The sequence below is a fragment of the Durio zibethinus genome, chromosome 21 (assembly GCF_047325235.1).
Source record: "Durio zibethinus cultivar Kanyao isolate XHJ-2024 chromosome 21, ASM4732523v1, whole genome shotgun sequence".
NCBI lineage: Eukaryota > Viridiplantae > Streptophyta > Magnoliopsida > Malvales > Malvaceae > Durio > Durio zibethinus.
The window spans coordinates 4,971,848-4,995,663 of NC_143182.1; the positions used below are offsets into that span (position 1 = coordinate 4,971,848).

General features: G+C 34.9%; 4 protein-coding genes across 8 annotated transcripts; 3 read left to right on the top strand and 1 right to left on the bottom strand.

The window, feature by feature from the left end:
- The first annotated feature begins 1,719 nt into the window (after positions 1 to 1,719).
- On the top strand, positions 1,720 to 8,997 carry LOC111305034 (kinesin-like protein KIN-14I). Of its 2 annotated transcripts, XM_089750528.1 has the most exons (20): positions 1,720 to 2,525; positions 2,822 to 2,959; positions 3,253 to 3,419; positions 3,504 to 3,647; positions 3,765 to 4,007; positions 4,094 to 4,174; positions 4,565 to 4,633; positions 4,752 to 4,826; positions 4,941 to 5,072; positions 5,159 to 5,240; positions 5,348 to 5,443; positions 5,546 to 5,716; positions 5,803 to 5,909; positions 6,023 to 6,201; positions 6,497 to 6,658; positions 6,741 to 6,994; positions 7,093 to 7,256; positions 7,351 to 7,536; positions 8,006 to 8,496; positions 8,580 to 8,997. In XM_089750528.1, the coding sequence occupies exons 2-20, from the start codon at positions 2,842 to 2,844 to the stop codon at positions 8,710 to 8,712; spliced, it is 3,054 nt and encodes a 1,017-aa protein (XP_089606654.1). In that variant the 5' UTR covers positions 1,720 to 2,525; positions 2,822 to 2,841; the 3' UTR covers positions 8,713 to 8,997. The 2 variants fall into 2 exon arrangements, with proteins under 2 accessions (XP_089606654.1, XP_022757929.2); XM_022902194.2 differs by lacking the exon at positions 1,720 to 2,525 and having other exon boundaries at positions 2,547 to 2,959.
- A 2,883-nt stretch (positions 8,998 to 11,880) lies between these two features.
- LOC111306048 (uncharacterized) lies at positions 11,881 to 13,897 on the top strand. 3 transcript variants are annotated; one of them, XM_022903950.2, is made up of 5 exons: positions 11,881 to 12,640; positions 12,758 to 12,845; positions 12,951 to 13,024; positions 13,192 to 13,248; positions 13,446 to 13,897. In XM_022903950.2, exons 1-5 carry the CDS (start codon positions 12,545 to 12,547, stop codon positions 13,569 to 13,571), a joined length of 441 nt encoding a protein of 146 aa, XP_022759685.1. In that variant the 5' UTR covers positions 11,881 to 12,544; the 3' UTR covers positions 13,572 to 13,897. The 3 variants fall into 3 exon arrangements, with proteins under 3 accessions (XP_022759685.1, XP_089606655.1, XP_089606656.1); XM_089750529.1 differs by having other exon boundaries at positions 12,199 to 12,640; positions 13,164 to 13,248; positions 13,446 to 13,637; XM_089750530.1 differs by lacking the exon at positions 13,192 to 13,248 and having other exon boundaries at positions 12,199 to 12,640.
- A 3,016-nt stretch (positions 13,898 to 16,913) lies between these two features.
- Positions 16,914 to 22,137, top strand: LOC111305035 (fumarate hydratase 1, mitochondrial-like). Of its 2 annotated transcripts, none has more exons than XM_089750531.1 (18): positions 16,914 to 17,107; positions 17,217 to 17,402; positions 17,492 to 17,609; positions 17,730 to 17,879; positions 17,996 to 18,106; positions 18,278 to 18,361; positions 18,908 to 19,006; positions 19,115 to 19,165; positions 19,242 to 19,291; positions 19,780 to 19,861; positions 20,000 to 20,094; positions 20,177 to 20,243; positions 20,374 to 20,424; positions 20,551 to 20,646; positions 21,057 to 21,155; positions 21,266 to 21,295; positions 21,389 to 21,454; positions 21,751 to 22,137. In XM_089750531.1, exons 2-18 carry the CDS (start codon positions 17,248 to 17,250, stop codon positions 21,835 to 21,837), a joined length of 1,491 nt encoding a protein of 496 aa, XP_089606657.1. In that variant the 5' UTR covers positions 16,914 to 17,107; positions 17,217 to 17,247; the 3' UTR covers positions 21,838 to 22,137. The 2 variants fall into 2 exon arrangements, with proteins under 2 accessions (XP_089606657.1, XP_022757931.2); XM_022902196.2 differs by having other exon boundaries at positions 17,235 to 17,402.
- A 359-nt stretch (positions 22,138 to 22,496) lies between these two features.
- LOC111305036 (protein PHOSPHATE-INDUCED 1-like) lies at positions 22,497 to 23,816 on the bottom strand. The gene has a single exon (XM_022902197.2). The coding sequence runs from the start codon at positions 23,565 to 23,567 to the stop codon at positions 22,605 to 22,607; it is 963 nt and encodes a 320-aa protein (XP_022757932.2). The 5' UTR covers positions 23,568 to 23,816; the 3' UTR covers positions 22,497 to 22,604.

The window sequence follows — 23,816 nt, forward strand, 5'->3', positions numbered from 1 at the left end:
GCGTCCGAGTCAACAGGAAATCGTGAGCTGCACGCGCTCAAAGCTGCGGGTGGGTCTGTGCATAACTCAATTTAGCTCAGAAAGTGAAAACGTGAAGCTCTAACTCATGGTAACGGAACTACTTAAAACTATCATGAGGAGCATGCCACGTAGCTACTACGAGGTGGCGTATGCTAGACGGCGACGTCTTATTCGCCTGTCTTGAGACAAATACTAAGATCCTGGTGAATTAAGCAGGACCCGATTCTTGAAAAATAGGAGTAAATAAATAAAGGCCTGCCGAATGCCGGTGAAGTGGGACCCGATAAAGCAGCGCTAAGTGGGCCTCGCCCGTATCCGGACCTGTTCGGTTTGGTACCAAACCAAGGATTTGAATTTTTTGAACGTTGAAGCCTAAGGCGGAGTGAACGTGAACATTAAGCTATACAACAGTTGTATTTTATATTGACCATTTTCTTTTGTTTTTTTCCTTTCCTGTCGGTATCTTCCTTTTCATAAATCAGCCGTACCCAAAAAAATTCAGCTGATATATTTTTTTGAAATACTAATTTCAAATTTCAAATATTGTAGCAATTGTTAATTTATTATCTACCTGCAACATAATTTTTCATATCTCCGTAAAAAAAAATTGGAGAGTTTAAATTTGACTTAGGATTCTCTAATATCCGCACCGCACCGACCCACATCTCCAATAGTGAATTGGAGAGGAATAGCACTAGTGGGCAACTGGGATGTTTTTTTTTTTTTTTTTTTTTTTTTTTTTTTTTTCAGTTTTATCCCTGATCAAATAACAATCGCCAATGCCTTCTTGCTTTTTTATTTAAAAAATTATGAAATTATTTGTTTTAATTTAATATAACATGCAAATTTTATCATTATGCAATAAATTAATAAATAAATATAAATTTTATTATTATATTATTTTAATTAAAATAAATAATTATGTTATAAAAGTGAAAAATAAATAACCTTTAATGTATTAGTTTTTTATTATATTTTAATTATTTATTAATAAAAATATTATTTGATATAAAAATAATTTAATATTCTTTACTTATTTATAAATTTTATAAATTTTAAATAGTTTAAATTTTTTATTACATACAAATACTAATTATTTTTAATCGTTATTTTTTGTTTCATTATAATTTATTTCACGTTATCGTGGTATTTAAATTTAAATATATATTATTATAATAAGTAATCTCATTTTTATTATTATTTTTAATTTTATAAGAAATAATCTTACCATTTGAATTCAAATGGACGCGACTTGTTTACTTAGTCCTCAAGATCATTACGCCCAACATATGTAGTGGGATTTGGTTAATGTTTTCGTTACCTCCTAGTCCTAAGATGACACAAAGTTTATTTGGTAACTGATTTCAACAACCACTTCCATCACGAAAGCTGCCCGTTGCCGGCCAATTGGGGGTGGCCCATTTTTCACGAAAGTATATATTGGATTTATTAGAAAATTATTTTGAAATGTTTTGCTTTCAAACTTTTTAACTAATATTGAAAGCCACATTGTTGGTATGCAAAACAAATAAAGAATATATTTGTGTGGGGGCAAAATGGCTGGTAATTTTGGTGGCTTTTAAACTCAGCAAAGATGTCCACGGCCTCCGGCATGGTTAAATTAAGTGGATCCATAGCATAGTTAAGTTAGGCCAAATTTGTTCCAATATTAAGTAATTTTGGGTTTGAATATTGTCTATGACCTTTTTTTTTTGTTGGCCAGTATTGTTATGACCTCTTATTTGTCTTAATCTCGCATACACATGCTTAAGAGCATCAAAAGAAAGTAAGAAACCGACAAAATTACCAACATCCACCCAAATTTCCGAATGTTTGAATGATCTCTAAAACTGGGGTGGAGGGAATTTTCTTTAAAAGCTAAGCATTTTATTAAACAAAATTTAAAGAAAAAAAGCTGGAAAATACGGGAAGATTCAGTCCACAATATGGGCTCAAATGCAGCAGCAGCAGCAGCAGCGTGTGGAAGAATATAGGAACATATCGATCAAACATGATATATTCCAGCTCTATTGCCTTTCTATTTTCATATTATTTTTTCTTCTAGGTTAGATTTTGTATAAACCCAATTTATTTATTTTTTTCAAATCAATTCAAGTAGTGAGATTGTTGGCTTCGCCTGGTCTTTGGAGGTGAGAGTCTAAGCTTTTACAAGTGGTTGTTGGACCTCGCTGGAGTTTACTTTAAGGGGGGCCATTGCCATTGCCCATTGGCCAACCCAACCAAACTTCCCCATTCCCTCGATTTGCAGAATTTAGTTGCAACCTTAATCATACTTGTCCTTTCCTTATGCTTTGTATTCCACGCGCCCAAGGGAGCACCTAAACACCGCCCCAGCGGCTATCTCCCGCGTTGGATTCAACGACAAAAAGGAGTTCGTTTCTGAAGGGGTGAGCTCCGGAGACAGGTTCGGAAAGAGGTTTGGAGTATGTGAGAAAAGCGAGAGAGGGAGAGAGATTCAAAGAAGAGTGAGAGTATAAAGCAGAGTAAGCTTTCTTTTCTACTTTGTGTAGAGAAAAAAATAAAAAGGGTAATGGAGAATGTGATTGTGTTGTAGAAGTTATGTGTTAATATCAAAAAGGAAACTTCAACTCCAACTTCCCCACAAAAATATCACAGCAAAAAAAACCCACCAAACTTTGCTTTCTTTTCTCTTTCTATATATGTTTTCTGTATTTGTTTTCTTTGTTTGATCTCTCATTTTAAGTTCCATTTTCTGTCATTCGGGTGGGATTTTGGTTTTTGATTGTGAAGTTGTGAGATTTTGTTTTCTTCTTCTTAGAATAATTTGTGGAAGAGAAAATGGCGGCAGAAGGAACATTGTCGTTTTCAGTTGCTTCAGTTGTGGAACATGTACTGCAACAGCATGGAAATCGCTCTAAAGATCTTGATTTGGAATCTAGAAAAGCTGAGGAAGCTGGTACTTTATTATTATTTTTTAAATCGGCGTCTGGGTTCTATTGAATGATGATGAATTTATAATTTTAACTAGTAAAAATGATGAAATTCAATGGAAAATGCTGAAAACTTTGGGTTTTTCTTCTAATTCCGTCTCTGATTCCCCACTTTTTCAGAAATAGAAAAAGAAAAGCTTTTGATCATTGATCATTTACAGTTTTTGAAAATTTAGATGAATTGTGCCATGTTAGTGAATAAAATTGGTGAAAATTAAAAAGAAAAAGAAGCTGAATGTGATGATCTCTTGTGTGGCAGCATCAAGGAGGTATGAAGCGGCTGGATGGCTAAGGAAGATGGTAGGAATAGTCGCGGCTAAAGATTTGCCTGCAGAGCCATCAGAGGAAGAATTTAGGCTTGGTTTGAGGAGTGGAATAATCCTCTGCAATGTTCTCAATAAAGTTCAACCTGGAGCTGTTCCTAAGGTGAAACCTCTTTTTGTTTTGGTTTTTTTAAATTGATTTTCCTTTTAATTATGGTTTATTTCATTGGGGGTGGTTGGTTTTAAGGTAGTGGAAAGTCCATGCGATGCGGCTCTCATACCTGATGGAGCGGCATTGTCAGCATTTCAGTACTTTGAAAATGTAAGGAATTTCTTGGTAGCTGGGCAAGAATTGGGGCTTCCTACTTTTGAGGCATCTGATCTAGAACAAGTATATTTTCCATGTAATTTTGGTTTTCACGTCTATTTTTATAATTCTATTCATTCAAAAGGTTTTATTGACTAATTTATTTATTTATTTATTTTTAATTTGGTTAAAATTCTTCAGGGAGGCAAATCTGCAAGGGTTGTGAATTGTGTTCTAGCGCTCAAGTCCTATAACGAATGGAAGCTCACAGGTGGAAATGGAGTGTGGAAGTTTGGTGGAAATATAAAACCTACCACCACCACTTTGGGAAAGTCATTTGTAAGAAAAAACTCAGAGCCTTTCACGAACTCCTTGCAAAGGACTTCATCGATGGACGACAAATTATCAAATGGTCACTCCAATGAAATTGATCCTAATAAAATGGTTGGTAAGCTTTAACTGTTTAAAGTATTCACTGGTTTTATATTCTACTTGAACAATGAGAAAGAATTTTATGATTTTCCTTATAGTGCAAGCAGGCCAGTTCTGGTTCGTTAAGTATGCTGGTTCGTGCCATTTTAATAGATAAAAAGCCTGAAGAAGTTCCAATGGTAGGTTTTTATTGGCTCATTACTTTCAATAAACATATTAAACTTTATTAGTACTTCTTTGCTTATATAAACTGGGATAGTGGAATGATTGTTCTTACTGTGGTCATCTGTTGGTTTTGCCCTGATCATATGAGTGCAAATCCAGGGATGTCTAATTAACATTCGGGTGCCTTCCACCTTGAGGATTCTTTTCCTCAAAATTCCAATTTTCCTTACTCATTGTGTGTTGACTGCTACCATCTTGCAGTCATTTCATGTCTGCCTGATATTCTGTTAGAACTTTTTGCACTCTTATTATATATCACCACCTCTGTTAAATTTTTATCATAAATGATAGTCATCCTTTTGCTATTTCTGCTACTTATTCAGCACATCTTTGGTTTTTAATAGCTGGTTGAATCTGTGCTCAGTAAACTTGTAGAGGAGTTTGAGCATCGGATTGCAAGCCAATATGAAGTGGTATGTTAGTTTTCATAATTGTAAGCTTCAAAATTTACAGAAGAATAGAAGTCATTTACTTTGTAATTATTGATCTTAACCAACTTTTGGTTTATTATTTTTTTCTCCAAAATGAAAGATGAGGATGACTTCAAAAGACATCACTCCTCATTTCAGCAAGTCTCTATTGAAACAAACTCCTGGGGATAAGAAGGTATATAATGGATCCTCATTTACTTCACAGGTCACTAGATGACTTTTCTTAGATGTCTTAGTGATTTAGCTCGTGTTTCCCTAACTTTTTTTTTTCGTTATTGAAATGATATAGATTGAGGAAAAGAACATCAAAATGATGAAGAAGGAAGATTGCTTTCATAAGAACCTCATTGATGATCAGGAATTAAAAAAGCGATCTCAAAAACAGCAAATGATCTTTGATCAACAACAAAGAGATATTCAGGTGGGAGCTACTTGTGCCGTGTCTTCTATTTTCTTGTCAATTTGCTTACATGACTAGAGCACTTGTATGTATTATAAATTATGTAGGAACTAAAGCATACTATTAATTCCACAAAAGCTGGCATGCAATTCATACAAATGAAATTTCATGAAGAATTCAACAATCTTGGTACGCTGACTGTGCCTTAATAGAAGTATTTATTTGTATTTTCTTGTTTTATGGAAGCATTAAGCATGGTATTTGTCTCTAATTTTAGTTAATGCACTTTTTTATAGGTATGCATATTCATGGGCTAGCTTATGCCGCTTCTGGTTACCATAGGGTTCTAGAAGAAAATTGCAAGCTCTACAATCAAGTGCAGGACCTTAAAGGTAAAATATTGATTTGTCCTTTGCATTAGTTCTAAATTTCATGCTTGTCCTTGTGTTGAGTCCCCAATTGATTAGAAAGGGTTATCTACTTTATCTGACCAGGAAGTATCCGTGTTTATTGCCGTGTGAGACCATTCTTGAGTGGATCAAGTTATCTGAGCACTGTGGATCATATAGAAGATGGAAACATCACCATCAACACCCTGTCAAAGTATGGTAAAGGATGCAAGTCCTTCACCTTCAATAAAGTCTTTGGGCAATCTGCAACTCAAGGTTGCTTCACTAAGAGTTTAATTGCTTATTGATAAGTTTCTGCAATTTTAGCATTCTTTACTTAGCTATATCATCTTGCATTGCAGCGGAGGTTTTTTCTGACATGCAGCCACTGATTCGGTCAGTTCTTGATGGATACAATGTTTGCATATTTGCATACGGCCAAACGGGGTCAGGAAAAACTTACACAATGGTAAGACATGGTTGGATTATTCGCTAAAAGTATGATAATATATTCACTCATATTTGTTTAATGAAATACACCTTTTCCTTTGAACTTACTGGTTTATTGGTTTACACATCCAGGCCGGACCTAAAGACTTGACGGAGAAAAATCAAGGTGTTAATTATAGGGCTTTGGGTGATTTGTTTCTTCTAGCAGAACAAAGAAAGGATACCTTCTGCTATGATGTCGCTGTTCAGATGATTGAAATTTATAATGAGCAAGTCAGGGATCTCCTTGTTACAGATGGAAGTAACAAAAGATATCCTTTTTCAATTTATTTGATTTTACTATCCACAAGGTTATAAAATTAGATCACGTTATTAGTTAGAATCTATTCTTCAGACAGATTGGTAATTTAGAAAAGCTATCTTACTATTCTAAATCATCTAGAACTTGATCAAAAGTTGGCTGATGCTCTGAAAATAAAAGACGAAAAAAATTGAAATTGGTTTAAATATGAAAATGGATGTTGAGTCTCTTAATTTCATATTGTTTGGATGGTTGGTCCTTGCTATTCAATTTTCTATTCAGGCTTATCCTTAATCTATTAATACATTAGAAATATACAACAGTTCTCAGACAGGTCTCAATGTACCAGATGCAAGCCTCATGCATGTTTCTTCAACATCTGATGTTATTGATCGAATGAACCTTGGACAAAGGAATCGTGCAGTTGGTGCAACAGCCCTAAATGACCGTAGTAGCCGTTCTCATAGGTAACTTCTTATTTCTTTACACTGCTTGATCCTGAAATATTTCTTCATTCTGAAGCTAAATTCGGTTTTTATCACTTTGCAGTTGCTTGACTGTCCATGTTCAAGGAAGAGATTTAACATCTGGAACTATTCTCCGCGGCTGCATGCATCTTGTTGATCTTGCAGGAAGTGAGAGAGTAGACAAGTCCGAGGTAACTGGAGATCGACTAAAAGAGGCACAGCACATAAACAAATCTCTGTCAGCTTTAGGAGATGTGATTGCTTCCCTTGCCCAAAAGAATCCACATGTTCCATATAGAAACAGCAAACTCACTCAACTTCTACAAGATTCACTTGGTAAGTTTAAGCTGTCAAAATAATTGCTGTTTCAGTTCTATTTAGAGCTAAATTACTACAGAAGTTTTAATTATATTGGGCTGGAAATGTATTGTCAGGAGGGCAGGCCAAGACACTAATGTTTGTTCACATAAGCCCTGAGCCTGATGCCTTAGGTGAAACAATAAGTACTCTCAAATTTGCGGAGCGTGTGGCTACTGTTGAACTTGGTGCTGCCCGAGTGAACAAAGACACTGCAGACGTTAAAGAACTCAAAGAACAGGTTATTGTATTCTTAGTCACCTCTACATATTGGTTGAGATAGTTGGCAAATGTTCTACTCTCCCTTTTCATAACTTGCTGGAATCATCTTTCAGATTACTAGCCTTAAGGCAGCTTTGGCAAGGAAAGAGGGAGAAACAGAGCAAAGTCGGCATTCTATATCTGGCAGCTCTGGAAAAAACCAAACAAAGGCTAGTGACTTATCGCCCTTTAATCCTAGTGAGCAGATTGGAAATATGTTGGGGGCCAGACAACCCATGGGTGATGTGGGCAACATTGAGGTACTACTTATTGCTTCCCACATTATGATTGGATGGAAATTTTGATTTCATTAATCATGTTGAATACTATCCGTCAGAAGTCCCATATTCTTCCTCATAATTTAAAGATGATATGAATGGTGAAGCGTGAATGATTTTGTTAAATTTAGAATCTCATGACAATATGCCGTCAAGTGATTGAGACTGGGGATAGTGGCCTGATGCTAATTGACATGTGCAAGTTTTTCTATTTCCTTTTTCTCTCTATTAAAGTTGGTTGGAATGGGAGAAATTCTGCAGTGATTATCTTTTTGAAATTTCTTGGCAAATTTTACGAATAATATTAGCACTTAAATGTATCAGGTTTGGTTGACATGCTCTAGAAAGCTTGACTGTTCATATCATCATCATGCATTCTCCAAAGAGACACACATACACACCCATACTCTGTATACCTAGAGGTTAAATTCGAGAACTTCTGCTTTTGCAGGCGTGCACCAACTCTAAATTGAGGCAAAAGAGGCAAAGCTTTGATCTTGATGAGATATTAGCAAATTCACCTCCCTGGCCTCCTGTTATCAGTTCTGCCCAAAACTTTAGGGTTGATGATAAAGAACCGGGCTCAGGTGATTGGGTGGATAAGGTTATGGTGAACAAGCAAGATGCCATTAACAGAGTAGGAAACCCCCTAGGATGTTGGGAAGCAGAAAATAGGAACTTGTCTGATGTCTTTTACGAGAAGTATCTGCAAGATTCTTCAAAGATTTACCCAGAACAATCATATAATATGTTCATGGGGGGTAACAGGTTCAACATGGCTGGTGCTGATGGCATAGATGATCTTGATGCTGCTACCAGTGACTCATCCGAGCCTGATTTGCTTTGGCAATTCAATCAGTCCAAACTTAGCAGCATATCCAATGGGATTGAGTCAAAGACCAAGAAACCGACTTCAAAGTCAGCAAGGAACCCAGAACTGAGGTAAGGCAATATATACTCTCATGTTGAACTGCCAGCATTTTAAGTTCTTGACATGTTACTAAAAGCCAGTTAACTTTTTGCAGCAAAAATTTACATCCTATGTCAGGGCCATCACCATCTAGGAAACTAGCGAATGGAGTTGGCCAGCCTTTGCATCGAAATGGGAGGCAGCCAGCTCCTGCTGATGGGAAACGCAAAACCGCAAGTAGAAAATAACAAGAAAATACCATTATAACCACGTTGGAGTGATTTCTGATTCTTTTTCTTTTATTTTATTTTTTCTTCTATATTTGTTAGAAAGAGAGAGGTATTCAATATACAGAAAAAATTTTTTCTTTTATTGTAATTTTTATGGTGTAGTTAAATGCAGCAATAACTCCAGTTGCTTCTCGTTTTCTAAAGACAAGTTGTGTAGATGCGTCCTGCCTGCTTGGTTTTTTGACGTATTTTGTGTAAAGACTGTTTTCCACCATTCTTTAATGTTAAAAGAACGATTAACCATTCTTGTGGCTGTTTCAATTCCTACATTTCTACCTCAAAGAAAACAGCATATACTGAGTTTTGACTAGCAATGATGAAAGACCATAAACGTTCTCAGTTGGAACTCAATGAGCTTTGAAGTTGCGAATTCACCGAGTACTTAAAAAGTTTGGTAGCTTCATTTGTTTTTTTGAGTGCTGAACTCTTAGTTTTAGTATACTTATACTTGCATAAGATATCTGTGCTGCAACTTACAAGAAGAAAAAAGTTCTATTCTTTAGTTCATACTACATGTAAAAGTTTGAAAAAGTTGCATGAAAATTTTTCCTAACTTAATATCTTAATAGAGACAATAAGAAATTAATAATTATGATTGCAAGTAAAAATTACATTGACATAACTAATAACCTATACTAATGGAGTTGGAGAAAATATATATTTTCATATAGAGCAGTCTTTCCAATTTCATGCATTGTTGTTTGACCATTAAAATCGCTCACCAAGTGGTTTGGCTTAAAGTTCTACATGGGTCCAGAGGCTGTCCTTTTTAGCTGTTTCCGAGTCATGTCTGAGCCTATGCTACTTTCTACGAACTGAGTTAAAAACAAGAGAAAATATCAGTCTCTACATGCATATGATGTATATTACAATTTACAAAAGCTGAATACTTGAAAATATTTGACAATCTGAGCTATGCATGTGATTGAGTAACAGAGGACTTTGGATTGAGTGAAGTAAACGTATTGCAAACAGATCTATTACTTCCATATATAGAAATTGAAAGGCTTTGTTTTTACCATTCTGTCACGAGTCACCTACTAAAACAAAGCCAATGTAGATGAATGGAAAATGGGAAAATAGAATTTAATTACCAGAAGCAACTTTTTCAGATTTGCATTCTTCTTGCGGAATTTCTGCACCTCTAATTCTAGCCCCTGGATATAAGCCTGATGAAGACATCAGATATAAGTAGGGAATGCAAGTAATAATCTTGTGTTTCACCAGAATAACAAAGAAACAAAATTGTTGCATATGGGAAATGGTTCATTTGGAACTCTAAAACAGAATCAAACTGATATTTTCAAGCAGATTTTTTTTAACACTAGAAGACAGTTGTTAAGGTTTTTCGATTACAAGTTGTAGTCATCAGTAATCAGCCACTCAAACGATAAAAAAAATCTGCTATATGCAACAATTTAGCTCTAAGTTACCTTCTTTTCTGCAAATGCACGAGCTGCAGCCTCTCTATTTCTGATTTTATGTAGTTCCTTCATTAGAGCAGCTTCTTTAGAACCCTTTTCAACCCTCTTTCTTCTCTTCCATTTCTTGACATTTTGTTCATCTGTTAGCTTAACATTCATTAATTCACCATTATTGACCTGATCGGTCGTCACCATGTTACTGCCATGGCTCCCATTAAGACCGCCTTCATTTCCCACAACAAAATTATCCATTCCCTCGTTTAGAATTTCATGCAGTTCGTTGAAATCAATGATTTCATTGATATCCATGGGATTGTAGTCCATGGAGATTGGTGGAAAGAACACATTTTCACAAATTCCATTTGTTGTATTCAATTTCTTCACATTTTGTTCATCCGTTAGCTTAACATTCATTAATTCACCATTTTTAATCTGAGTCGCCTCCATGTTACTGCCATGGCTCCCAATCTCTTTAAGATCACCTTCATTTCCTAAAACAAAATGTACTCCCACGTTTACGTTTTCCTCGTTTAGCAATTCAGGCAGTTCGTTGAAATCAATGATTTCGTTGATATTCATGGGATTGTAGTCCATGGAGGTTGGAGGAAAGAACACATTTCCAAAGGCTTCATCATCATGTAAAAATACTTCAATGTCAAGCTGTTGGGTGTTTTGTCCAGAAAACTTATGATCTTCATTTCTCAATTGGTCCATACTGTTCAATTCTTGATTGCAAAAATTTGATTTTAGATGAAGCAAGAAATAAAATTGAAAGCTCAAAGTATGGAATTACTTATTCAAAATTTCAGACGAGAGAAACAGTACTTATTGTTCTTTTTCCTCCTATACATAACCAAAGTTAATGTCCGAGGAACAATAAAAAGGGCGAAACCATATATAAAGCCTTTTGAAAGTAGACAAGACAAAGTTTTGTTCTTTTTTCTGTTTTTAAAACTTGAAGATAATACGTGATGTGGCCAAAAAAAAAAAAAAGCCTTGAAGATCATCTAAGGACTCGAAAGGAATGAAAGGCGATGAAGCAAAGAGGGAACCGGAAGCAGTCCTTTCACAATTGTTGCATGAATTCTTTGCTTTAGAGTTTTTCAAGTTCATGAATGACAAAAGGAAGGCATCTGTACGGCCAATGCCTCGTACAATCCTTGGTAGAGTTCTAGAGCCCAAAAATAGGTTGCCTTGTGAGCCTTTGGATAAAGATGGAAGAATCCTACACGATTAGAGCTTTAAAAATAAATATAGTTTTAAAAAAAAATTATAGGGGCAACAATTATTTACTGGACCAACCAACCAGGTGAGGAATTAGTTTTTTTCCTTTTTTGCTAAAGAAAAATGAAGATAGTCTTTATTCTTGGACCATGAATTATTAACAATTAGTTACAATGAAAAATGAAATATTAGGGAGAAGATTAGGTAATGGTAATTTTGATTTTGGGCCGTCTGCATTATTGTGGATTTCACTTCTCAGCAAAAAGTTGCTGCAGCCCGCCAGGACCAGCCTCTTTCTCCACTTAATAGTGGGTTAAGGTAAAGCCCTAAAGGTGATCATGGGTCAGATTAGCAAGTTAATCCTTGGGCCGGTTCAAGAGAAGCCCTGGTTTAAGGCCTGCTGTCCAAGCAAGGGCTGGTTGGTCCTCTTGGAGGCTATTGCATATTTATTTGGGAAAAAAAACAAAAAAGGTTCCGTAGGTTTAAAGAAGGTATGAGGATTCAAGTTATTCGCGTGTTAGTCCAATAAAATAAATTGTGGCTCTATTGTACCCTAAAGCGACTTTGTCCTCCTCTTTGAAATTGTTTTTAGCAAAAAACTGAAAGAAAATAAAAAATAAAAAGGCAAACTCGAATAAAGAAGAATTGAATGCAATAAACGTAGGCCACAAAATGGTTTACTAGCGCGGACCACCGTATCTTTTCAGGCAGGGGATGGGGAATGCAAGCTTGTGGCTCGGCGCCAGTTGCTGAAGTGGCCTGCAATTCTCACAATTATTGTGTGAATATCTAACACAGTACCCTTTCAACCGAACCCTCTCGAAGTTTCTCCAAAGTCCCATCTGCGTACCTTCTAGACCCACCAGGCCTTTTTGCAGAAATTCATGTTTGCTTGCATCGCATGTTTATAAATCTGGACAAATATAATTTTATTAATCACAACGGCAACCTCTTAAAGTGCCTAACCCCAAAAGCCAAACGCCATAACAAGCCTGTCTGAAAACTAGTTTTTCGCCTTATCAAATTAGAACCGAACTACCTACGTTGTTTTATAACTGCATTACTCTGTTTCTATTCATTGGCATCCAACTTATCATTTTCAGGGCAGCTTTTTGACAGTTTCATTGCTGGTGGTGGTGAAAATGTCAGAGGCTGGAACTTGCTATTATTCTGTGCTTGGAATTTGTAAACAAGCATCTGCTTCTGAAATTCGTGACGCTTATCGCAGGCAGGCTTTGGTACTATATTTATTTTTCAATTTTGTTTTCTTGATTCCTCTTTAAATTCTTTTTTTTTTTTTTTTTATGTAAGCTAATGAGTTCTCTTTCATTTATATTTGTACATTGGTTTGAAAGAAATGGCATCCTGACAGATGGATGAGAAACCCCAAAGTAGCCGGAGAAGCTAAAAAACGATTTCAGCAAATTCAAGAGGCTTATTCAGGTGGAAATTTGTGTTGTCTTTTTTGTTGTTTAAATGTATTGGCTGTGTTCTCTCAGAAATCAGAGTATGATCTGATAAATGAGCTGTTTTATTATATTTATGCAGTTTTGTCAGATAAAGGAAAGAGAAAGATTTATGACGCTGGTTTGTTGGGTTTACTTACAGACGATGATGATGAAGTGAGTCCTTGTTAATTTAATTTCTTTTTAAGTTCAGTGGAAGATATCTGCTTCCTCCAACTCCCCTTTGCCTTTTCTTCGTTTCTGTTTCCTTTCTTTCTCTTTGTCGTAAGAATTTCACTGTGATGTTATAATCTAGTACCGAATTATGGAGTTTCTGGAAACAGGGATTTCTCAATTTCATGCAAGAAATGGTTTTAATGATGCAAAATGTGAGGTCACAGGTACACTCTTTTCTGATCATGTTCATCAATTTTCCTAGCATACCATATTCTGAATTAACGAAACCCTAAATAATTTGCTGTATGTCTATGGAGTGCAACGATTATTTCTTTGTAGTACAATGTTAGTCCAACATGTTTTAGCAATTAAGGTTCATGGGTTACTAAAAAATTCTAGGGTTTTGTTTTGTTTTTTTTAGGAAGGAAACACTTTGGAGGATCTTCAAGGATTGCTAATGGATATGATGGCAGAAGATGAAAGACATAAATTTGGATATGACTGGGATACTTCTCAAAGTGCTAAGAAGAAAGCACGATTTTGCTGATGCCTGATGCTTTATGTGATTTCTTTGGTGGGTCTCGAAGGTTGCAACTGGCTCAGCAGTTTTTCCCCACTCTAATTTTACCTGGCAAATTAAGGTGGAGGCCTGGAGTGTCGGGCAAATCGGAAAAGGCGTTCATTTGCCCGCCCTTGTCTCACTAATTCCTATCTTCGGGCATGATTTGTATAGTGGAGGAAAGCAAGAAAGTGAAGAAACCATCAATATGAGAGGTTTTACGTAGAATTTTTGTATGATAATGGATTAAAAGGACTAAACAAAGATCATCTATGCTACAATATCTCCAAGTGAGTTTTATTCGTGTTCTTTGATGTTTTATTTGTATATAAAATGTTCTTCTTAAGCTAGCTAAATAATTATATGCAAATATTTAATGAACCATCCAATAGGATATTATTATATTAATCTAGCTTTTAAACCAATTAATTAATTGGGACTAAAGAACTAGTATTTCTGGAGGGTGGAGTCACAAGACCATATAAACCATCCAAATCAGAATTGTCTAGAAGTCCTCTTCTCCATGTCTGTCACAGTAGCAGCTTTGGTTTTTTAAAGGCTATAAAGAAAAGGAATTTTATAAAATGGTACATAATTAATGCGAGGAACATTCAATCAGGAAGGGAAAATGATTATGACCAACCTGATATCCACATTTTTTTGTTATGCAATAGAAGTTGTAGCTTGAAAAGAGGGGAAGTAGATATGGATTAGATTTTAATTTAAATTTGTTAAATGTTATTTTTTAAATATGATTGTTTGAATCCATTAAAAATAAATTATAGATACTGACATTTAAATTTTAAAATTTTAAAATATTATATTTTAAAAATAATTGTAAGAACTAATTACACTAACCTCCAATTACTATAGTCCACACTTTAGATTGGCCCAAGCATTTGCTATTTCGCTAGATTCATGGATTTATTCCGTTCATTCAATTTCTTGTCGAAGCTACTTCTGATTGTATAAAGTAACCGAAATACTATTCAATGGAAATAGTTGCACCTCCCCAAAATAATAGACATAGGCACTTTATTTTATTTTATTTTATTTTATTGTAAAAATAAGAGGTGTTATTTGTTTATGATCTCTGGCAGCAAATCCATGTGCAAATCAAACAAATCTATGTTCACATTCGTTCTCTCTAGAAAAATTGTCAATATTTATGGAATCTTATAGATTATTGTTGAGTACGACAAATTTCATATGGTCATGTTTTGGTCACGTCCGACTGCTTTCGTTTGGTTTCAATATCACGACGCTTTTACAGGTTGCATGTGAGAGGGACGTATCCTCCAAATAATATAGGCAGCCTCTAGAACTCGAAAAAAACTGGTTGAGAATACCTAGTTTTAATATTTTTCATAGTTTCTGACCACTTTCAGTGAAAGAGAAAGCTACTTCAATTTAGACAACCAAAATAAGCTATCGCGTATGTGTTTGCTTCGTTCAGTAAAATGGGTTGTAATTTAGTTTACTTCTTTTTCTTCCCGCTAAAACATTCTTTCATTTATCATGCTAATGCTGACTAAATAAATTTTAAAAGCTAATTAAGTCGCAACTAATGACAGTCCAATAATAAGTATACTTGTTTTTATACATTTTCTTATGAGAAGCCCAGAGCCCAAAACAATCACAAAAACAAAAATCCAAAATAAACTCATCTCCGTACACCCAAATGCAAAACAGCCCATTTATTTCTAGCCCACTGCACATCTTTCAACTCTGCCCATTACTCCTTGTAACATTTCTTCTGAGCAATAAAGAGATGACAAATGTCAATTAGACAAGTGTCATCCATAGGAATAATAGGATCCCTTTGGAGAAGTTTGTTAACCAGAAAGGTCATAAAACAAATGTCAATATATAATAATATCATATTATATATTGGTATTGATGAGTTTGTTTATGATTTGCAATTTTTTTAATAAATTTAGATGTGCAAATAAAAAGGATAATAATAAAAAGTAAAGTAATTAACAAATTCAACCTAAAATTTAATCAAATTTACACATAAGTTTCATAACGTTTTTTTTATTGTTGAGATTAATTTAAGTGATGGTTAAAGGTTACATTAACATTTATTAAAATGTCAATTACATTGAGATGGAATAGTTTATTTTGTCTTCAAATTTTTTTTGTCCAAGAGTAAATTTTTGTTGTTTAATTTGATAATAATAATTTTTGGATTATTACCCACACTTCACTTATGATATTCTTACTAGATAAAAGTTATTTTAGAATAGATATTTGGTAAAAATTTACAAATTTTTTCTTATCAATAGGAAAAAACCAATACATATTTTTCTAAAAGAGTAACGTGTGACTTTTAATAAAAACTACCTACCATCAACAAATTCATTCGATTTCAACTCTTGATGCATAAATTTAAAATAAAATTTTAATTTTTAATTATTCAAAATCAACAATTTGCACTTTTATAAAGTATTAAAGCATAAAAAAATTTGAAATATAATTTTTAAATGTATAAAAAAAATTATAATTTATATTTATTTTTTAATAATTTAAATGAATACACTCAATGAGCATATATTGACAAAAACAATCAAATTTATGGGTATTTATACTACTCAATAAATGACACTAAATATTAAACATATTTATTTACAATTAATTAAATTTATAAATATTATAAATTCATAAATAGTTAAGTTTATTGACATTTTTATTCATCTAATTTAAAATTAAAAAAAAATTAAAGAATGATATGAATTTGAATCATGTATATTTATATTATTCAATAAATATGAATTCAGATTCAAAATATTAAACTTAAAAAACATTAAACATTAAGTACAATTATTTACAATTAATTAAGTTTATGAATATTAAATATTATAAAATTATGAATAATTAAATTCAAATAACTTAAAAAAAAAAGAAAATTAATTAATAATATAACAAAATTGTTCATGATTGTCATACGGCAACAAATGAACTTCTCTCGAGAATGATTTTAATTTAATATAATAGATAATTAGATTTATGTAATTTAAAAAATTAATTACCAATATAAATAAATCAGTTTCTGATTTTAATGTGGCGATAAAATGAACCTTCTTCAAAAATAATTTTAGTGTAATGTTATAAAAATATAATGTATTGATTAGAAGTATCAATGTATCATTCAGAAGGCCATTCAGTTCGGCCCAAAAAGAAGCCCATTATGATTACTGAAGGATTTGCCTATAGTGGAATTTGGGAGATATATTGGCGTGATATATAACAATTAGTTACCAAAAAAAGGAAAAATAAAGAAAAGAAAAATCTCCGTTAAATAAAGTCGTCACAGCCTACCTTTGACCCATTCCACAGCAATTCAGCAAAAGCAAGCTACCCATCAAACGGTTCTTTTTCTGCTCTCTGCTTGATTTTGTTTTACCCTCCAAAAACAAAGCTGGAAATATCCCACAACTCCGGCGTCACGTGTAACCAATTCCCATTAATTGACCCAATTTCCATCTCATCCATCCCTGTCCTTCTCCAAAAACCTTGATCAGGTTTTTCCCTCTCTTCTCAATAACTATGGTTTTTTTTTTTTTTTCTTACAATTCAATTATTTGAAAATCTTAATCTTGAATGTCTTGTTTGTTTATTATTATTACTCAGGATTTGATCTTTTTGAAGTAAAAGCCAAGTCATGGCGATGTATATCGTATATCGGCGACTCTCCGCTGGATCCACCACCTCTCAACTGGTCAATTCTCTCCGTTACGCCACTTGCTGGAGATCCTACTCGACGTCGTTTAGGGAGGAACGAGACACTTTTGGCCCCATTAATGTCCCCACCGATAAGTTCGTCTCTCCCTCTCATCACTTCTTTTTTTATTCTTTTTCCATTTACACCATTAATATTTGTTGTTATGGACTTACGATTGATATAGATTGTGGGGAGCGCAGACACAGAGATCGTTACAGAATTTTGAAATAGGCGGCGAGCGTGAACGAATGCCTGAACCTATTATTCGTGCCTTTGGTGTTCTCAAGAAATGTGCTGCCAAGGTTCATCTCTAATCTGGTCATTAAATCCAATTAATTGTTAATTTTAAAGTAATTTGTAGTGATAACTTTGCATATTTTTAAATGTATTTGTTTTATTATTATTTTTTTGGTTTGGTTTAGGTGAACATGGAGTATGGTCTTGATCCAACCATTGGGAAAGCCATAATGCAAGCAGCTCAAGAAGTAGCCGAAGGGAAACTCAACGATCACTTTCCGCTCGTTGTTTGGCAAACTGGCAGTGGCACTCAGAGTAACATGAATGCCAATGAGGTCGGTAACCCTTTTTTTGATTGATTAATGATTGAGTGGAGTGAAAATTCTTGTCATTTGAAAATCGTTATTATACTTAAATTTTAGTTTGTTTTGTAATTGTGGGTTTTTTCCAGGTTATTGCGAATAGAGCAGCTGAGATCCTTGGGCATAAACGTGGTGAAAAGTTTGTGCACCCGAATGATCATGTGAACAGATCTCAATCTTCTAATGACACATTCCCCACTGTAAGCGGGACTTACCTATCTTACTTTATGGTTTCTTTATCTGCCTTTTAGATTAAACTTTCTACCATGGAAAAATTCACCCATGCTAATATATATGGCCTTGCCTTAACATGGCAGGTTTTGTGCTTTCGATTTGCTTATTTTACATTTCCTTTTTTTTTTTTTCTCTAGGTAATGCACATTGCAGCTGCAATGGAAATAAACTCAAGATTAATACCCAAGTTGAAGATTTTGCATTCCACTCTACATTCAAAGGTTTTCTGTGCTTTTGCCACTAGTTTAATGCATTTTTTATGCTTAATCTCTCTTTCTCTCACCTTTCTTTTCTTTTTATCCTTTTGAAATTGGAGATCTCTGCCTTGTATGCCACTGTTGCACCATGTCCTTATTCACATCAATTATCACATCACCATCTACTGCCAGAAAAGGGTTTTTTTTTTTTTTTTTTAATGCCCATGCCCGATTTTATTGATGTCAATTTTTTCTTATTTGAATCGTACCTCTTTGGTACCTTAAGTTAACTTGACTCCTGTCAATGATGTTGTGCTGCATCTTTTAGTCTTTGTAATGTTATTGTCTCCGGATTCATCTTTGTGAATCATGTGTCTAGCCACAAAACAACCATATTCCTTTTTTACTTTGCTTGTAAATCTATATATATATATATATATATATATGTGCTACTGAGTCTAATGTCTCTTAATTCTGTCATTGTGTTTTTTGTTTGCTCCTATACCAGCTTACTTTTAATTTGGATGACTTCGAACTCAAGCTAAATTTTGCTTGTGTTGTTTTCACCAGTCTATTGAATTCAAAGATATTGTTAAAATTGGTCGCACTCACACTCAAGATGCAACACCTTTGACTCTTGGTCAAGAGTTTAGTGGCTATACTACACAAGTAAGCTCATTATCTAGCACATGCTTTTATTTACTTTGGGGTCAATTTATGTTACTGGAGGGATGGCAATGAGGGATAGCTTATAATTATTTTGTGGTTTGCTTATAGGTCAAGTATGGAATTGATCGGGTTTTGTGCACCCTTCCACACATGTATCAGGTTTGCAATCATGTTTGAATGTATGGTATTCTTTTTAACCTTTTCTGACTACTGACATATAGATGTTTTATGACAGCTTGCACAAGGTGGTACTGCCGTGGGGACAGGATTGAATACAACAAAAGGGTATGTGCTGCTTTAGGGTTGAAGCATACTTCTCTGATTTTGTAATTACGTCTATTCTCCTTTTCCAGTTTTAGATTTTGTTTTGTTCTAGTATCATATTCTTGATTTATTTTAATTGGTTTGCTTTGATTTCACTATGATTTATTAAGATCCAAGACTTTTATGATTCATACTTCCCTTCTAAGCTGTAATTCATGTTTTATCTTTATTATTTTATACTCAGAGACACTGATTGATCTGTGAATATTTGTTTAAAACTTATTACCTCTCTAAACTTTCTACTTGTTATTTTCATATTAATAGATGTCTTAGCTGTTGCCCCATGAATTGAAGTAGTTGTCACCGAGTTTGCAAACTGTGAATCTTAAAAGGAAAATATTATGAATAATGTTTACCGTTATCTGAGAGCATTATATATAGTCATAACCATGTTCCTTTAGATTGTCTCATTCTTAATTTGACAGGGCTCAATGTTAAAATTGATTTAGGTTTGATGTAAAAATAGCTGCCGCAGTAGCTGATGAAACAAACTTACCATTTGTCACAGCAGAAAATAAGTTTGAAGCTTTGGTTAATCTCTTAACTCTCTCGATTAAGCATTTTTTTTTATTTTGTTTTAGGTTGAAGGAATTGATCATTACATTAGGTCTCTTAACTTGTAATGAAAAATAGTTTCACATGCACAAATATTTCTTTTTCTTTAATCAGGCTGCACATGATGCCTTTGTTGAAACTAGCGGAGCCCTAAACACTATAGCTACATCCCTGATGAAGGTTGCAAATGACATACGCTTACTGGGAAGGTTTGTGTGCAGCTAGGATAATCACTTTCTTTACCTTGTCATTTAGCATTAATCTGATGGTTTCAGCATTTTCCTTATTCAGTGGTCCCCGATGTGGCCTTGGTGAGCTCATTCTTCCTGAAAATGAGCCAGGCAGCAGTATTATGCCTGTAAAATTCTCATCTTAATTTCCATGGATTTATTTATTATCAAAGTCCAACTTTTTCTATTCTATTTGCATTTCAAAGATTTCTCTTCCCTTATAATCTTGTTATTTTGACCGAACTTATTCTGTTTCAGGGGAAGGTGAATCCTACCCAGTGTGAGGCTCTTACTATGGTCTGTGCCCAGGTAATTTTGTTGCTATTATTTTTTTCATATTCAGATGGTATTGACCAACTGGAGAGTTTATCTGCTGGCAGTTAAATTGTCATTTTCTTTTATCAGACTGTAACAAGATGGAAAAGTTCTTTGCAGGTTATGGGTAACCATGTGTCTATAACTGTGGGCGGATCAAATGGCCACTTTGAATTGAATGTGTTCAAGCCAATGATTGCTAGTGCACTCCTACATGTATGTTCTGTTGTTACAAAAGTTATAGAGAAATTTCACTTCTTATAATTTCAACGCTTTCTAGTTCCTTGTGTATCATTTATCTTAACAATGCATGGTTAGGCTAGCAACTCTTCGTAGATGTATTGGTATTTTGGCTGTTTAGTGATGGTTAACACAGTTTTTACCTTTGAAAGTTCTAAAAATTATATCTAATTTCTGTAAATTAACTGCTCATTTGAAAGGCCAAATCTCTTCATTTCCTAAGATTTCATAAAAGTTTTAAAAAATACTCTTAGAATTTGATATTTGATTATCATGTGCTTGACCTTCCTTGAGATTTTGTTCCCACTTAAGATGCTGATAAGATGGCTATATTATTGAATGTGTTCATGCTCATTCAACTGTTGTTCTTGATTCTTTGTTGTCAGTCACTAAGATTGTTGGGTGATGCATCTGCTTCCTTTGAGAAGAACTGTGTGAGGGGAATTCAAACTAATAGGGAAAGAATTTCAAAATTACTGCATGAGGTCAGTTGATGCTACATACTGTATATTTAGGTTTATTTTGATACCATTGACTGATTCCCAAGCTAATGATCATATGTTGCTGCCTTGTGACATTTTGCATGGTCTTGCAGTCTCTAATGCTCGTCACATCCTTGAACCCTGTAAGTTTTCATCCCTGTTTCTTGTCTGTGATCAGTTGTTCCACAACAGTCTTTGCATTTTGAATGCATATCTACTCACCTCTTTGCTTCCAGAAAATTGGTTATGATAATGCTGCAGCAGTTGCCAAGAAAGCTCACAAGGAAGGGCGCACTTTAAAGGCGAGATTTGTTCTTTTCCCTTGTGGTTCAGTTGTTGAATATCTTTTGATGCAATAGTAATTAGCAATGACTCATCACCTAATCTGATTAAATGTCTGTCATGCTTAACTACAACTATCTTAATAAATTATCTCTTATTGTTAATTGCTTGAAATTGGATTTCCAATGGAAATTTGACCTATTTAGGTCTCATAATTTGTGCTCATACTGGCACTGTTCAATGTTTGTCCTTAATCCTTACTTTGGATGTCTGCAGTATTAAATCAAACCGACTTTTTTTGTGCTTATCTTTGCAGGAAGCAGCATTGAAGCTTGGTGTTCTCACAAGCGAAGAATTTGACACTCTTGTGGTGCCTGAGAAAATGATTGGCCCCTCTGACTGAAGCTTTTTTGTTAGAGGAGACTTGATTCCCTGACTTAAAAATCAATTACCCAGATTTTAATTTAGAAACCAGTTTTCTTAATCAGTTGGAATACGAAATAGAATCCAACCGGGATTTTTTTCATGTTCTGAATATGGAAAACAATATACTTGAGGTTTCCCATTGGCTTCAAATTGTTGATGCCTTTAATGTGGTGAAAGAGTAGCCATAATTAATTCGCTAATAAGGGGAAAGCTTCCCTCATTTTGTAAGGAGACTGTTACATAGTCAAGAGAAAACACCCTTGTTTATACAGTGATACATACGGAATTCGTCTTTCACCTTTTGGCTTAGTGGTTAAGAGGCTTTAAGAAAGACATGTGGCGTGGGTTTTAATCCCGTCATCCTCTTTCCCTCTCGTATTGGCGTTTGTCTTCTTTTGAATCAAAAAAAAAAAAGAAAAGATACATACGGAATTCTCTTGAATCTTGATGCATAAACGGGTGTTTTCTTCCATTTTATAAAGCAAAGAAAGAAGGGCATCCATTTGGTGACAGATGTATAACCAAGGGTGTTGTCTTCATATAATTTCCTTTTGTAGGAGAGCAAAAAATGTACGTCTTTCCTTAACCAAAAAAAAAGAAAAAAGGGAGGAAGAGCATTCATTTGGAGATACAGGATATCATTAACTAGTTCAATAATTATTATGGGGTTCTACATGGCTTTAAACCTAGTTTTAACATTCCTTGCATAAATCTGTGATCGAGCTTATCCCTTCATAAGAAAACTCAAGTAGCTACTTTGCAATTCAAGCTACTCAGGTCCCAGATAGGCGGAAGAAGAAATTTCCTACCATTAACACCATAGGCATTATAACTAGCTTTGCTCATTTTATCGACCAACAAAGTTCCAGGATACCCTGGATAAGCTCCAGGGCCAAATATTCCAGGGCAGGCTGTGACAGCCTCCAACGGTGCCAAGGCATCTCCTTGAAAATAACCGGACTTGAATGGGTTACTGGCAGCCCCCGCAACAAGGGTGGCAATGTTTATAATCATGCCATCGGTTCCAACACCGTTAGGTGCCACCAAGGCTTGGCCTGGAGGGCCATAAGCAGGCAGAGCATAAGGCCATGCACAAAGACCAGGGCATTGGACCGTGGGGTCTCCGACGTGGGCGAATACCACTCGAACCATTGCCCCTACCATTATGCTCTCATGGAAACCGCACGATCCCATGCAGAAGCGCTCTACTGCTACATCTTTAGCAGTCAAAACCAAGTATATTCCATTGGAGTCTAATGGAAAGATTTTGCTATCGATCTTGCTTTTCACAAAGTTGGCTATTTGGGCGCGCTTCAGGGCCTTCCCTGAAGAATATAGATCACCAACTTGTTTGACAAGTCTAACAGTGCTGGAAACTGGTTTCCCCGCTTTGTCCTTGTATGTACTAATTGTTCTCCACCATGTCGAAACAGAGGGTCCTTGGCGAGTAGCAGGGCTCGTGAAGGAAGCGAAGAAATCAGTTATGGAGTTTCTATCTTTCTGAGAGAATCCTCCATACCATATCAGGTAAACATTAATGCCATTTGGCTTGGTTAAGAGAGGGCCTCCATGGTATTGGAATGTGGTAGATGTAGCAGCTAAAGAAGGTAGCTGTTGCCCTCGGCTCAGCCCGTAAGACCATGGGGCTAGGGCCAAGACAAAGATGAGGGGCAATAGCAGAGACCTCAATAACATTCTGGCGCCCATCTTTCAATTGAAATCCAGCTTGGAGAATGATGAGTTTCATAGGCCAAAGGACGTCCCTTTTATAGATACTTGGAATCCTGATACGGAACTAGGTTAGACCCTGACGTCGGATATCTATTGCATTATTGCTATGAATGGTTGCCTAACTTGACCTCAAATTTGCCAGAAAATACATCGAATTCCTGTCATGAAAGTACTATATATTTTCCAATCAAATTGTATGAGAGATAGATGATAAAGACGTCAAAA